The sequence below is a fragment of the Syngnathus acus genome, chromosome 24, assembly GCF_901709675.1.
Source record: "Syngnathus acus chromosome 24, fSynAcu1.2, whole genome shotgun sequence".
Taxonomy (NCBI): domain Eukaryota; kingdom Metazoa; phylum Chordata; class Actinopteri; order Syngnathiformes; family Syngnathidae; genus Syngnathus; species Syngnathus acus.
The window spans coordinates 615,494-631,707 of record NC_051108.1 but is presented as its reverse complement, the minus strand read 5'-3'; the positions used below and the strand labels follow the sequence as shown (position 1 = coordinate 631,707).

Genomic DNA, 16,214 nt, shown 5'->3' with positions numbered 1-16,214 from the left:
AACATAAACCGTGCAAGGATTCTTCTCAGTGAGCAGATTGAAGTCTTGTACATTTATGATTCATTGGGGTGATTTATTATGTCTCTCTGCCCGATTTAGTTACTTTAGCGCCGGAAGGAGCCAGACTTAATAAACTCAACCTTCATTAGCATTTGACCGCCACGCGATGTGTTGTTTACCTTCTTCTCCTTGCTCGTGCGTGTGTCTCACTTTAGCGGAAAATCGGGACCTTCGCAAAACAAGAGCGTGACACAGTTTTGCAGCTAAAGAAAGGTAAGTGTCTCATTTGCATCGTAGGGGTTGTTACCAGCGCAGGAGGGGGGGGCCCTCTGGGATAAGGCTCGTTTCGTCTCATCCCGGCTCCGAAGTCCTGACGGCTGCCGAGACCCCAAGAGACGATGACAACGGCCAATATTTTGTGGTGAGACGCTTAAAATACGTACGAAGATCTTGTACGCGCAACAGCAAATCATTTTCACAGGCGTGTACGCCCTCGCTCGCGCAGGCTGCTCTGTGGGAACTACCTCGGGATTACCGGGGATCAGTTGCGGACGTTATCTGCCGCGTCTTGCTCATTCAGTAGCGTGCACGTTTATATTCGTCCACATGCTCGTTCGTGCGTGAGCTTAAATGACAAAGATGGAAGCAAAGATAAAAAAATAGAATTGGTTGCTTTTATGAAGGCTCTGAGGTCAAGAGGTCATATTTGTTGCGCTTCCCGTTGAGAAAAACGTACAGTCGCCGCAGAAAGAAACGCACCACAAGGGCAATTTTACGCATTCCCACGTTTGGCGGGCGAGGCAGCGAGCCAGCCAGCCAGCCATAACAAACAAACGTGCGGGAAGGTGGCGCGCGCTTAATTGCACTCCAAGAAACGCCGGCGCCCTCATTTATTTCCTGCCTGTCCGTACAAGGGGGGGATGATCATGGAAAGCCATTCATTTCACGCAGACACAATTTTCATATTTAATGAGCATGACTCGGATACAATTACTGTAATTAGTCAAAGCTCACTTGCTGGCCCGCATTATTAGCGTCTCTTATTAATGATGTTGCACGTGTGGAGCTCGCAGGGTAATTGGGGGCATGTGTGGGAACAAGAGGGGGTGGGTGGCTTTTTGGGATACCCAACCCCCACCCAATAAAAGTCACAAAGAAGAATCTTAAAGCATATTTGGAGTGGTGCTGAAGGGAATCCAAGCGCCCCCAAATTTATCATTTTATTTTTTATTGGATTTTATTTGACCGTGTGACTAATAACTTCCCTCCCTTCTCTCTCAATGTTGCCACGCACAGGCAGCTTGAGTTGCTTGATCCGCTTGCATTTGTACAAAGCGTAAATAAATGTCAAATCCTTCTTACCGCCGCTGAGCTGAGCTGACTGATGACGCCGCAGCGTGTGACATTTGCGAGGCTCCTTAATAAGTGGCGTGCTCTTAAAGAGCAAGTGGCAAAAAAAGTTGCGCAGAATCGGCGCCGGCCGGGGAAGAAAGCAACAAATGTGACCTCCGCTCTTTGATCCAATTAGGAGCAAAGAGTTAATGACTTGAGAACACGTGGGCTATATAATTAGCGCAATTAAAGCGCATCAAGCCAAAGACAATTTGCTGGGCTTTTATTAAATAGGCGCAAAAGACAACAATTAAGGCAGACTGAGGATTGCCTTTGTCTTTCGGGGCCTTCGGGGACGTTGCAGCTCCGAGAGCGACAGAGGTCACATTGAGGAGGCCCCGCAGCGGCTGCAGAGCATCAAAAGTCGGCAAAGTCTCCTTGATTGCGCCATATCTCCTTTTGGTTCATGAGCGCGTCACTTTTTCTGGGATGCCCCGCCCCCCTTCCTCTCACCTTGATGCCAAACCTCCATGACCCGGGCCAAGATCAATATGGCGCTTTAAAGAGGACAGACGGACGGCAGGTGTAAAGAGAGACGAGAAATCCTGCCGAGGAGGAATTCCTGAGCGCCGATCAAGTCTCACGTCGTCGCCTGTCAAGACGGGCGGCCGTCCCGTCGGTGGGACGTCAGCCAGTTGAAAGGCCGGTTGTCGATGACCCGGGATTCGGAGTTGCGCTCGGATGTGGTCAAGCGGCTCGATGGCCTCCAGTGGTGTGAACCCGCACCTGGTTGCGTTCACAGCGACGAATGGGTGGGTACTCCCTCCGTTCATTCGGAGCTCTTTGATGAATCAATTCATATTCCTCTCTGTCCCTCAAGGTCTCTTTTTACAAAGCCCGTCATTAATAAAAGCAGACATTCAATTAACGGGCAAATCTCGATTGCCGGGTTTTTGACACAATACGCTCTCGTTCGGCGCCTTTGTTTTTTTTGCTTTGAGTTCACGGAATAAAACGTCCATGGCCGCAAACACGCTGAGGCGGCACTTTTGAGTGTCATGCGCTCGATCTTATCAGGCCAGCATCACCTCCACTCCAAACAAAGTCGGATTTAGCCGCCTGATTCTCTTTCGGGTCTTTAACTGGCAGTAGTTGATAGAGGCCTGCGACCCGAAGCCGTCGGAACCGGGCAGACGATGAAGGCCAAGAAGAGGCTCTCAAATGTCATAGCAATTAATCCATACAGCCATCAAACAATATTCTGGAACCAAAGTCAAGGGAGAACAGGGGAGGGGGGGGGGGCGAGGTGCCGATCAATCCGCATCACTTTTCTCCTCACCGGGTTATGGGAAAATTGATTTGCCAAACAAAGCATTTTGGAAGCAGCGCGTGGACGTGTTGGGGATCCATTAGCCTCCAGTGAGCATTTTGTTTAACATCGGATTTTCATCACAGAGAAAATGCAGTGTCCTCAATACTTTGAGCCAGGGCTTTACCATTTCTGATTTCTTTGTTCTTGTTCCGAAAGTGCTGATCAACAATGGCAGGGGGTGCGCTGGAGGGGGGGGGTCACTTTCAATTCCCCAGAAAATATTAAGGGCACCTCAGCTGTCTGTCCATCTTAAAAGTCAACATTGGTTGTTGTTGTTGTTGTTATCAATGCATGGTTTGAGCTGTCTTTGCTTTTATTGGTTGCAGTGTGCATGGTGGCGCGTGGCCTTAAGCTGTCTCATCAGCGCAGTGGCGCAAGTGTATCACATTGTGCCCGTCACGCTGTTTTCGAGCTTCCTCTTTGGGATTTCCTCCACACACCATAATGGATCGTCTCTCCCTCAAGGCTCGGCCTCCGTGACCTTGTCTGATTCACCGAGGGCGTCTTAAGCCAAAGAACCCGAAGAGTGCCGTTCCCCCGTCTTTTCACACCCCTTTAATGTCATCAGTGAAATATGAAGTCATTAGGCGATATTAAAACACTGCTGACAAACTAATTAACGGGGGACATTAAACAGGGTGGCCTTGATTAATCCGCTTTAACGATTTCTTTTTTAAAGTGGCTACGCTCAAAAATGAATACACATTTACTGGTGGTCTTAAGTTTGGAAAAAAAATACTCCGCTGTGTATCGGACCTCAAGGGCAAGCTAAAGTCGGTGGTCCTCTTTTTACCTTCAAATGTTCTCCCGCGGGTCCTGAAGTCTTTTTGTGGGGTATTTGCTCTTGAGCAGAAGTCAACTGACCCAGCCCAACGTTCTTTCTTAGAATGTTTCTTTCATCTTGTCATGTTTTTGTAATGTTCAACAAACCAATCAAACGCTCACAGGTACGTGGCACACATTAGAAATTCTAAATCATTTGGTTTGTTTCATTTCTTGTTTTTGTACCTTTATACGCAACCCTGAGTGCTTCTTAAGAAATGATCTTGTAAATGACGCCCTCGCGTGGTCAGAATTCGTATAACACCTCTTGAGGATGGTGAAGCCCTCCAAAAGGAACAAGCCAGTGTAATTCAACATATTTGTTCTAGCTCACGTTCTATTGCATGCGTTTGTTTGTTTGTTTGTTTGTTTGTTTGTTTGTTTTTTGTTTGTTTGGTTTTTGTTTTTGGGTTGTGTCTTTTGCGGGTTTCTAGTTTCTCCGCTGAATTTGCTTTAGATTTTGTCCAAATAATAAATTATTATTATTACAGTAAAGCAGTTTCACCACTGATCACACACACCTTCACACCTAAATGTGTATGAAAGTAAATGCTCTGAAGTTACGATTACTGCCTCAACGAACGGTATCGATTACCGGAAGTCGTCACGCAAAATACGTGACGTCACTTCGCGGTGGTACTGGCGGACGCCACATTCACAGCCACTCCAACCGACGGATGTAAAAAATATATAGCCGAGAAATAAAAGTACACATTTCTAATTCCAAGAGATAATTTAAGTCGTTATTGGTGCGGGTAAAACGTTTTTTTTTTTTTTTTAACGGGACGTTGTCGGTTTGTATAATATGATGTAGCTGCTCTCGTTTGGCGAGAGCTAGCTAGCGAGCGAGCGAGCGTTAGCATCGTGCGTATCGAGGCCCCGGCTGAATGTGAGCACAAAGGCAGCGCCCCCACCGCACGCCTCGTTTCGGAACAATGTATCCTTCGTGGGGAACTATGGTGCGCCCCAGTCGCAAAACTACTCAGCGCCCGGGCCGCGTAAGCTCCCGGGCGGAGGCCACGCAGGCCCGCCGACGGGTTTCGGCTCTTTACAGGCCCCGTCGAGCGGCTCCATGTTCTCGAGCCTGCAGGAGCAGCACCTCCAGCAGATGCAGCAGCTCCAGATGCTGCACCAGAAGCAGCTCCAGAACGTGCTCCATCCGAATAGCGCACCACCGTCCTTTGGTGGCGGACTCTCGGGGGGCTACTCGGCGCCGACCTGGCAGTCGACGGAAGCGCCTCCTTTGGACCGAAGCACCGGGATGCACTCCCACATGAAAGGAGACAACGCCGCGATACAGCCGGACCACTCGCAGCCGCCTCCAATTTCTTTATACGCGCACAAGATTGAACCTAAAGCGGCTCCTCCGCCTGAGAGCCAGTCAGTTAAGCCGCTGGACGCCAACGCTGCTCCGGATGCAAAAGCAAAGGACCCAGTCGGTAAAGACAAGAACTCCACTTTGCAGGTAAATGTCAACAAATGCCAAGTCACAGTCTAATATTTCAACTGCACATTATTCTTGGCTGTCGTGTTAAATCGTGGTGTACCGCAAAGGCTTGTATGAGCAGCATGCTCAGACTATTTGTTGTTTGATGTGTCTGTTTGATGGACTTTCGTGTACATGAAGAGAGTGTTCATTTTCACACAGGATCAGCAGCAACTATGGTACAAGCAGCATCTAGAGAATCTGCAGAAGTTAAGGCAAGAGAAAGCCAAGCCCAATCAAAATAATGCAGAACCCCCCCCCAGCAGCCAAGCCATGCAGCCGCCTCCTCCGTCCGAGCCTCCCAAAGGCGAGCCTCCTCCTCCCCCTCCGAAGGAGGAGCAACCGGCGCCGCCTCCACCCCCTGAGGTGAGCTTTCTGACCGTGCTTGTGGGCCACTGTGGGCCAGTTCCAACTCGCCATGCTGAACTCCATCTTGTCATCTTTTCGTTTGTAAGCCTGACAAAAAGCAAGACCCGGAAGAGGCGGCCCGACTCCAGCAACTCCAGGCTGCGGCGGCTCAGTGGCAGCAGGTTCAGCAGCAGAGGGTCGGCTTGCATTATCAGGCTCTAATGCAGCAGCACGAAAAGCTTCAGCAAATACTGGAAAAGTATCAGCCACTTATTCAGCAACCTTCAAACCTCGAGGTGGGTGATAAAAGCCAATGCCAAACTTTCTGTCTTATAGGTGAAAGACCATTTACCATAAAAAACAAGCAAGTCTTTTATGAAGTGTTGGCGTTTCCAACATGATTCCATTTAGCAACGTTTATGTCTTCCATTGACACTTGGGATTCCAATCTGTTCAAACCTGCATAGCTTTTGGCATGGTAATAAAGCGTGCCCTTAACGTTTCCTTTTCAGTCAATGGCTCCCGAGATGCAGCTGAGGCATTACGAAATGCAAAAGCAGCAGTTCACGCCTCTTTTCCGAGATTGGGAGCTTACCTTCAAGCTGTGGTCCGAGCAGTTCCAAACGTACCCGCACAAAGACCAGCTGCATGACTATGAGAGCCAGTGGAAGCAGTGGCAGGATCAGATGAATGCCACCAACGTCCACATTCAGGAGACCATCGTTGCACTCACTGCCATGGTGCCCTACGCCGCCATGCAGTATAACAATGCAGCCATGGCGCAGTATGGCGCTTACCCGGGACAAGACATGCGAATGCCACCACCTTCCATGACTCAGCCGCCGCCACCCATGACTCAGCCGCCGCCATCGATGACTCAGCCGCCGCCATCGATGACTCAGCCGCCGCCATCGATGACTCAGCCGCCGCCATCGATGACTCAGCCGCCTCCGTCGATGACTCAGCCGCCGCCGCCGATGACTCAGCCGCCGCCGCCGATGACTCAGCCGCCGCCGTCGATGACTCAGCCGCCGCCGCCGATGAATCAGCCTCCCCCGCCGATGACCCAGCCTCCCCCGCCGATGACCCAGCCTCCCCCGCCGATGACCCAGCCGCCCCCGCCGATGACCCAGCCGCCCCCGCCGATGACCCAGCCGCCCCCGCCGATGACCCAGCCGCCCCCGCCGATGACCCAGCCGCCGCCTCCACCACCAACAACTCAGCCACAAATAAATCAGCCACCACCAACGCCTCCTGCGGTTGCTGCCAGTCTCACATCCCAAGGCCCACCTCCCGGTCCTCCGCCGGGTCCTCCGCCGGGTCCGCCGCCGGGTCCTCCGCCGGGTCCTCCGCCGGGACCCCCGCACACTTCAACTCCTGGACCCCCACCCAGAGGAAGCACCCCCTCTGGAATGGGAGCCAAGTGTCCTGTTAATGTTCCGCCACCAAACTTCAACAGCATTGGGGGCCCAAGGTCAGTACCTATCATTATTTGTAACCAAGTACAGATGGCCAAATTCCAACTTGAATTTCGATCTTTACGCTATTGTTTTATCGTTTCAACATTTTCTTAGAGAAAACATCAGCGGATTCAACCAGCCAATGACGTTTGACGGAGGACCTCTAAGATTTGGTCAGCGTTTTGATCGTCCCCCTCCGTTTCAGCCACCTCAACAGCACTTTGACGGTCCTCCTCGGTTTAACCAACCCAGGATGCGCTTTAATGGGCCTTCTGGGTTTGATCAGCCCCGCCAGAGCTTTGACGCTTCGCCTGGTTTTCAGCAACCCGGTTCACGTTTTGATGGGCCTCCCAGGTTTGACCAGCCCAAGCAGCGTTTGGACGGTGCTTCCAGATTTGACCAGCCGCCCCCATTCGGCAAGCGCTCTAGATTTGACCAACCCCCTCGACAGGCTTGCCCGCAGCCTCCTGTCAAAGGCCCACCAGTTCCGCCACCAAAAAAGGAAGAACCCCCGTCTCAAGCGCAACAGGGCCCCACGCAAGCTGTCAGCGAGGACTCTTCCTTAAAAGCAGTTGAATTGCCTCCAACCGACGAGCAAAACCATACAAAGAATTTTAGTAATGGCACCACGGACAAAGACACGATCGATGACTTGGTGGAAAGTGGTGGATTTTTTCTTCCTAGCGAACCAATACCTCAGAACAAAAATGCACGCACCGAGGAAGATGATTCTATGGACATTTGCAACTCCCCCAAACAAGTTGACAGTGATTTAAGCCAGCCTGCTGCTGCTGCTGCTGCTGCTGCTGCTGCTGCTGCTGCTGCTGCTGCTGCTGTTGCTGCTGCTGCTCCTCCTGTGGAATCACAGCAAGCCAATTCACCCAATTACCTTCAATTGAACGGCCCGTCAAACAGCAGCGCTCCCGCCTCCCAAAAACAAGAGGAGGAACAACCGCCTACAGAAGCGCAATTAAGACCGGAACCTGGAGGTCCTTTCCCAAATAGAGGACGAGGTCAGCCCATGCAAGGCAGAGGACGAGGGCAGAGGGGACACGGAGACTTCAGGGGGCAAAACACAGGAGCACCTGTGGGGGAGCCTCATGAATTTATGCCTCCTGAGGAAGAATGTCATCAGGCGCAAGAGGACTGTCACTGGCAGGATCCACCATACGAGGAGTTTGGCGAGTCTGAGGAACCAGCTGAAGAAATTTGGATGCCAGAGGAGCATCACTTCGGCGCAGAGGAAGAGTATTACGAAGAACCCATGCAAGGACCTCTCAGAGGTAGAGGTGGGCCAATGATGAGAGGACATTTTCCCATGCCCCGAGGAGGACCACCAATGGGTAGAGGAGGGCCACCCATGGGTCGAGGCGGACCCATGATGGGTCGAGGCGGACCCATGATGGTTCGAGGCGGACCCCCGATGGGCCGAGGCGGACCCCCCATGGGTCGAGGGGGGCCGCCCATGGGTCGAGGTGGGCCGCCAATGGGCAGAGGTGGGCCGCCTATGGGTATGACAGGACCAGACATTGCTACAGGTCCACCCATGGGCAGAGGCGGGCCTATGGGCAGAGGTGGTCCGCCCATGGGCAGAGGAGGTCCACCCATGGGGAGAGGAGGTCCGCCCATGGGAAGGGGCTGTCCGCCCATGGGAATGGGAGGTCCGCACATGAGTAGAGGAGGTCCACCCATGGGAAGGGGTGGTCCGCACATGGGGATGGGAGGTCCACACATGGGGAGGGGGGAACCTATGGACAGTCAATGGGACGAAACAGGGCCAGCTGAGTACCATGAAGAAGAGGAACCCTGTTGGGGGGATGGGGGCCCTCCAATGAGAGGGATGAGACCTCCATTTCCGCCTAACCGCGGTCGTCCACCCCGCGGCCATCCTGGATTCATGCGGGGTCGAGGACTCCCGCCGCACCGAGCGCACGGGCCAGTCGAGGAAGAGTCATTTGGCTATGGTAGGGAGTCTGGCGATATGGGCATGGAGCAACCGGGTCCTTACATGGGCCACGGGGATGGTCCTCATAACTTAATGCACGCCGGTGCAAGAAGAGGCAGGTGGGCACCTCCTCACAAAGTCATGGAGCCTGATGAGGAGCCATTTTATCAGGAAGAGATTGAGCCCGATCAGGACTGGCGGCCACCCTACGGCAGGTGTCCTCCAATGCCGCACGAGCTCCTCGAAAGAGGTGGCGAAATGAGGAGACGACCTATGGGTCGTGGAATGGCCGGAGGCGCGATGAGGCCCGGTATGCCGCACGAAGAGGAGGAGGCGTACGCTTTTGCTTTCGTCGATGACTACGGCCGCGAAGAAGACGACCGTCACCGGAGGCCGCCTCACTCCGACGACCCTCGAAATGAAGGTCGGTTCTTCAACCCTGAATGGGACAGAGAGCATTCTCCGCGAGACAGAGAGCATCCACCTCCACCCCCGGAGCACTACCGGGATGAGCGCTGGCTTGAGGACAGAGAGCGAGGCCCCCCGCATCGTCCCTTTGAAGAGTACGACCATAGAAGAGGCGAGATCAGAGTTCGCGATTACGCAGAGGAGCCGCCGTCCCGACCGGAAGATCTGCCACGTCCTTCCGAATGGGATCGGCCTTCTAGATTCGACCCGCCGGCAGAAAGAGCTTTCCCCGCCTATCGTGACGGCAGAGATGAAGCTCCTCTGGAAAGAGCTCCGCTTCCAAATGAACCTGGCGGAAACCCGCCAGAGTGTTCTGGCGACATGCACGGAGGGAATCTGCTGGCTCTTTCCCAGCGGCAGCATGAAATCATCTTAAAGGCTGCCCAGGAATTGAAACGCCTTCGGTAGGTTACGTCCGACTGAGCTCCAGCGCCGTGACAGTCGGTATTGTTCCTCAGCCCGTCTTGCCTTTGGTGATCAGGGAGCAGCAGGAGGTGAAAACCGATCCTACTTCTCAGCACACGATTGTTGACACCTTACCTGACCTTCCCGCCGGGATTATGGGTTTGGAGATCCCGACCGAAGTCCGAAATGCGCTAAAGGTAAACATTTGATGACCGAAGCCATCTCTGGTGTTTGGACCGCACTCCAATTGTTGTCCTTTGCAGGGCATGAGCTCATCTGCCCAGACGGCCGTATCGCAGTCTTGGGATCCCAATCCCGCCGCGTCTGTGCCCACGGTGATTCCAAAGACTGTGGATTACGCCCACGGACACGGTATAACAAACCAGCCGTCTTTATTTCACAATGGCCGCAATACGTGTAACATGTTTCAGAACCCGGTACCACTGTGGAGAGGATCGCTTATGGTGAGAGGATTGTGTTGAGGCCCGACCCGGACCGCTGCTATGAAAAAGGTGGGTGTCTCCTTTGATTGACAAAGTTGAATTTTTTTGTTTTTTTGACACATTTGGACTTTTTCCCCATTGTGCTCTCAGAACCTCTCCGAGATCCTTACAGCAGGGACCCCTATTACGACAGACGACCGGACCCTTACATGGAGCGCCTGGAGTTCAGTCGAGAAAGAGAATTCTACAGAGAAACCCCTCCGCAAGAATATGAACGGGAACGATTCGGGCGGGAACGATACCCTCCGAGAGATCGAGACGATAGGTAGCGCCTCCTCGGCTTCTGCCGCTGCGTCCGCGTAGTAGGATCGTTTTTTTGAAATTCAAGCTCGCTTTTGATGGTTGACGAAAGGTATCTCAGCACGGCTACGTATCGCTTTGACGAAAAGCCATCGGATCGGAACTCACCTGCCTTTTCCGTCCACGCAGGCCCCCTCATCGTCCGGGCTACCGGGAACGAGACCTGGACTTTCGAGAGAGGGACCGGAGCGGCAGCCGCGATCGGGAGGACCCTTTCGGGAGGCCGGGCTACGAAAGGCCGCCGCCACCCTATGAGCGCACCGGACACGAGCGCGGCGGCAGCGGAGGGCCCGAGCGCTACGGACATCCCTCCTCTCCCTTTGGTAAAGCAATTTTAATCTTGCACCTGTTAAGGAGAGCTGGGAATTGTCAACGTGTTGTCCGTTAGACCGAAGAAGCTACCCTGAGGAGCGAGGCCCCCCCTCGGCAACGCCGCAGCCAGCTGTGGAGAAGAAGCCCGAGATCAAGAACGTGGACGATATTCTCAAGCCCCCCGGAAGGCTGACGCGGCCCGAGAGGGTATCTGATGCCGCCGCCGCGTCTCTGCTGGCTAAGTGGCTTTCTTTTTCATGCTCATTGCGAAGCCGCTGTCGTGACAGATTGTCGTCATCATGAGAGGACTCCCGGGCAGCGGAAAGAGCCACGTTGCAAAGCTCATACGGGTCAGGAGTGGCACGCTCATTTTTTTATTTAAAATTTCATTTTGGTGTTTACGGGCAACTTTCTGATCGTCTTTCTCCCTTCAGGATAAAGAGGTGGACTGTGGCGGCGCCCCACCAAGAGTTTTGGTTTTGGATGACTACTTCATGACAGAGGTTGAGAAGACCGAGAAAGACCCAGACACGGGCAAAAGGGTCAAAAGAAAGGTGAGGACTCCAAAAAAAAAGTGGATTTCACTCCAGGGTTGAGACTGTTGCGCAAAAGGTAATCCTACAAATATGATGCAACCTCAATTGCCACAAAGATGGCGGTAAAGCACTCCTTTTGTCTAAATGAAAAATTCAACAATTTGTATGCCAAGGCACTTGCGTCACACGATGCTCAGCTTTTGAATGCGATTGCTCGGCATTGTAATTGATCAAAATTGCAAAGCCTTCGACAACCGGACGCCTCCCCCTCCAGGTCCTCGAGTACGAGTACGAGCCGGAGATGGAGGACACCTACCGCGGCAGCATGCTCAAGACCTTCAAGAAGACCCTGGATGATGGCTTTTTCCCTTTCATCATCTTGGACACCATCAATAACCGGGTCGGGCATTTTGATCAGTTCTGGAGCGCTGCCAAAACCAAAGGCTTTGAGGTACGTTGTTTTCTTAGAGCCACAAAAACAAGTCCGTCCTCTCCCTTCGCTCATGTCGAGAACGCCCGTGTTCCGTCAAGGTCTACATCGCCGAAATCAGCGCCGACGCCCACACTTGCGCAAAGAGAAACACCCACGCGCGCACGCTGAAGGATATCCTCAAGGTCTGAAATGGCAAATGACTGAATGGCCCGAGCACAATTGCTTGACGCCTCGTGTCACCCCTCATGCAGATGTCCAACACCTGGGAGTCCACCCCTCGTCATATGGTGCGTTTGGACGTGCGAGCCCTGCTGCAGGACGCCGCCATCGAGGAGGTGAGCTCTTCCACGCTCCGCTCTCCCTTGCCACGCTTGCGCCTTCAACTCAAAACGGGTCGCCCCGCCAGGTGGAAATGGAGGACTTCCATCCCGAGGAGGAGCCCAAGGAAGCCAAGAGAGAGGAGGAGGAAGACGGGGATCGGGTAGGACATGAAGCACTCTCGCATTGGCGGCATCCATACATATGCACATAAACTAGGTTGTTTAGAACATTAACACCGTGCTCGAATAAAAGAGGGGGGGGGGGGGGGGATGATAATCAGCCTGGTTCACAAACATGGAAAATAAAACGAAATGCTCTAATTAAGCCTGCCGAAAAATGGACCAACTGCCGAGTGTCAGAAAAGCTTGAAAGTCGTAAGAGCAAAGCATCAGACCGATTAAATTCAATAGAACCCAATGTAAAGGTTGCGTAACCAATAATTACGACGGCCTCTTTCGTTAGTTTTAAAAAGTCAAAAGCAATTTCACTGGTGTAATTAATTGCGCTAAATGTGTATTAAGGGTCAATTAAAGCCGGGAACTTTAAAAGCGCTTTACAGAAAGATGAAATCAACTTTTGATCACTTGAATCGAAACACTGACATTTTATTTGTATTTATTTTTTGTATTTCGACTGCCCATTTTCTTGTCACACAGTCGTAGATCTTTGCTTCAAGTTATTGGACAGCCGAGTAACTATTTAGTAGTCCTGCCAAATAGTAAAATAATCATTAAAAAATACATTGGGGGGAAAAAAAATACTGTAACTTTCTATAAACAAACAAGCTGATTATGAGCAAACATACGAATGTTATTTTTAGTCAGAAATGAGATGAGGGGGACGGGTTAAGACCTCAGCCGAGGCTCAGCCATTGTACTTTCCGCCCATTGTAACTTTTCATACATAGCAGCCTTGCACATGCATATTGCCCACTTTGCATTTTTTCATCCATCTGGAAAGATGGCTCCACTTTGGAGCCTCCTTGTGTTGCGTAACCTCTGTTTACATTATTTCCTTGACCTAATTGAGCAATGAACACAAAAGATGAGACAATGATGTCCAATGTGAAAATGATCTTGAATATTTTTCTATCCTCCACGTGCTAGCGCTAGCGAGATTTGAATATAGCCGCACTGGATCCGCAACGCCAACTCTGTGGGATGTTTTTACTTTTAAATATTCAATCAATTTTCAAAAATGGTGGTCAATTTATCTGACGAGACGCTGCGAATGGCATCTTTGAACGGTGCTTTTCCAAGTGCAGCCATAAAATATCGCTATTGCATGTCGTTAACTCTTTATTGTTCAATCATCTGCCCACGAACATTTTCAGTGCTGTGTGCAAATGATCGTTTGAAAAATATTTTGCTGTCACCTTATACAAACAGAAACTGTTGTTGATGTTGTTTTTGTTGTTTTCTCAAAACTGCAAAGTCTGCTTTTAAAATCAGAAATCAGATTTTTTTTTTTTTTATATATATATACTTAAAAAACTCATTTTGTTGGTGACGCGTGTCCGAATGTCCGTGGAGCATAAATGTCGGCCACTCAAAATGCGCTTGTTCACTCAAAAATGTTTAAATATTAGTTTACTTATATATATATATAGTTTTACATACATGTTCATGTATTGCCCTACTCTGTGCCACTCTATTTTCAAAACATATTTTCAAAACATATTTTTAGGCTTTAAAAGGTGAACAAATTCCATCAAGGTGTGTGACTGGGTTCAAAAACTACTCCTGGCAGTTATACAAAGTTAAAAAAAAAAAAAGGTGAATTTTATTTGGGGCATTTTGTGTCTGTCTTGAAAGGAGTGAGGCAAAATTGCCCCTTTGAAACCTTGTCAATGTTTGTCCACCAATGTTGCCGATGTGGCCCTCGAGGTCAGTCGGCTGCACCAGAACACTTGTTTTCCCAAAACTCATAACTTGCACAAATGTCAACAATGTCTAGCACATGCCTCATAATGTGTTTTATTATATTCAATAAATGAGCAACAAATATTTTGAAAGTACAAAAAAGACAAGTCCCATGCAGTATTTGACGTTAGCATGGACTTGCGCACTCGTGTCAGCAAATTATGATGATTAATTTGTCTGAGTTGATATTGTTTTCGTACCATCTGCTAGTTTGCAGCCCTTTCACTTGACCTCATAAACGAGTGTGGTCTTTTCTTTTGCAGCAGCTAACCCTTTTCTTTCTCTCTCCTGTCTGCCTCGTTTTGCCTTGCCGAGATGTTTAACTTCTGCAGTGTCTCTTTACACAATCCAGGGCTACATTCCAAAAAGCAAATGGGAGATGGACACGTCGGAAGCAAAACTCGGTAAGTTCACTTCATGCGTGTGATGCAGTGTTAATAAAAAAAAAAAAAAAAAAAGCAATGGCCAACTTGGCCTTTGCTGTTTCCGTAAGCGATTCTTGGCCAGTGGCTCACCAACGTTTTGCAAGAGACAATTTAGCATGTCTGAAAACCCTCGAGCAGCCTTTGGCGCAAACTCAGAGAGCGAAACGAAAAGTGCTAACAACAGATTGAGGATTTGAGGGAAATCTGCTAACCGTCTCAAACGAACGCTGACATTTTCATCGGCGATGTGTCGTTACGTCAAAGCAGCAGCTAGGAGCGTCAGCAGCTCGCCGAGCCATTTTGCGCTTCACCAATAAATGCCCGGCCGGCCCGGTTCTTGTCGGCCGTGACCTGAACAGCCACGGTGCGTTTCTTCAGACAAGCTGGACGGTTTGGGGATTGGCAGCAAGAGGAAGCGTGACGCCGCTCACATGGCAGGCATGGAGGACTACCTTCAGCTGCCCGATGACTACGCCACCCGCAAGTCTCAGCCCGGGAAGAAAAGGGTAAATGGGCCCCCGTGACTCGCTTTGACCCGCCTGGCTTTTAATACGGACGCTCGCCGAGCTCCAGTCATGCATCATTTTTTTCAAAAGTTGCAAGGCACCACTTTACGTTTTTGTTCACTTGATTGTGATGTCACGCTAAATGTTCTTGTCTTTTTTGGAAGGTGCGGTGGGCCGATCTGGAAGAGCAAAAAGACGCCGACCGCAAGCGTGCGATCGGCTTTGTGGTGGGCCAAACGGACTGGGAAAAAATTACAGACGATAGCGGGCGCCTTGCACAGAAAGCGCTCAACCGTACAAAATATTTCTGAAGCGTCACCACCGTCGCTCTTTTGTTTGTTGGACTTGAAGGTATGTACGGCTTTCTTCGAACTAACATTGCGTACAGTCGTCATGTATTTCAGCCTTTCTGAACAATTGTGAAAATGGGTAAAAAATCGCCAATTGATTGACGCCCGCCGCAAAAAGGAGGCTGTGATTGGCGCTAAGATGGAGAGGATCGTAAAACCTCAACGCAAGTTCATGTCAGTCGCTCGTGATTTCATTTTCAAATGAATTCCACCAATAATCGATCCATCACACTTGAGCATCACAAAGACTCGGTCGGACTGTTCCAAATCTCCAACCGGGTTGTTTTGTTTTGCAGATGTCGGGACGCTAAAACAGGAGACTCTTCAATCAATTCTTTTGTTCTCCTTGACCAGGATCGCTTTTTTTTTAGGTGGATTTTTAGGTCCGCATTCTGGTAGTTGTGTATTCAGACGGGCCTTTTTGATGTTTTATATCTGTAACCGTTTGTTTGTTTGTTTCTCGGACCATGTACGGAAACAATAAAATTTCACACACTTGGCCAATTTGCAGTCACATCCGTTTTTGTTTTTAAATTCAATTGATGGACCGAACCTCACCGGTACATTTTCACTCTCCTGTATTGATTGCTTTATCTATCCTCTTGTTGCAAATGTCTGCTTCCTTTCCCTTAGGTCTAATTCCCTCCCATGACGCCGCTGCCTTGAATGTAGCGTGTTATTGTAGGGCACGCTCGTCATCACGCTTGAACACTGAGCTGGGAAGCAGGAGTCTCCCCTCCGTCACCAAGACTCACTTGTTTTATGCAGCATTTCCGCCCCCAAAAGCCAGAGGAACAAACTTGTTGGAATCTTCCATTTTGTCATTGGATTGTCGTGAAGCGTCTGTCGAGACCTAAAGACTTGAGAAGAGACGAAGCAACTTGGATTCACCGTGGTGAGTATGGAGGAGAAAATGCTGATGTTTTTCTTTGATTGCGCTGCCGCAACAATGTGAGCTTCCGATCCAT

General features: G+C 50.4%; 1 protein-coding gene across 1 annotated transcript; it reads left to right on the top strand.

Annotated features, from left to right (window-relative positions):
* Positions 1 to 4,138: 4,138 nt before the first annotated feature.
* On the top strand, positions 4,139 to 15,207 carry ylpm1 (YLP motif containing 1). Its single transcript, XM_037244529.1, is given in 21 exon segments — positions 4,139 to 4,474; positions 4,477 to 4,991; positions 5,175 to 5,378; positions 5,468 to 5,656; positions 5,873 to 6,834; positions 6,935 to 9,637; positions 9,715 to 9,835; positions 9,902 to 10,010; positions 10,070 to 10,150; positions 10,232 to 10,406; positions 10,571 to 10,764; positions 10,830 to 10,960; positions 11,041 to 11,103; positions 11,188 to 11,307; positions 11,564 to 11,740; positions 11,821 to 11,904; positions 11,974 to 12,057; positions 12,129 to 12,203; positions 14,318 to 14,369; positions 14,769 to 14,896; positions 15,061 to 15,207. Coding segments are annotated over 21 exon segments (6,327 nt in total). The 5' UTR covers positions 4,139 to 4,461.
* The last annotated feature ends 1,007 nt before the right edge of the window (positions 15,208 to 16,214 follow it).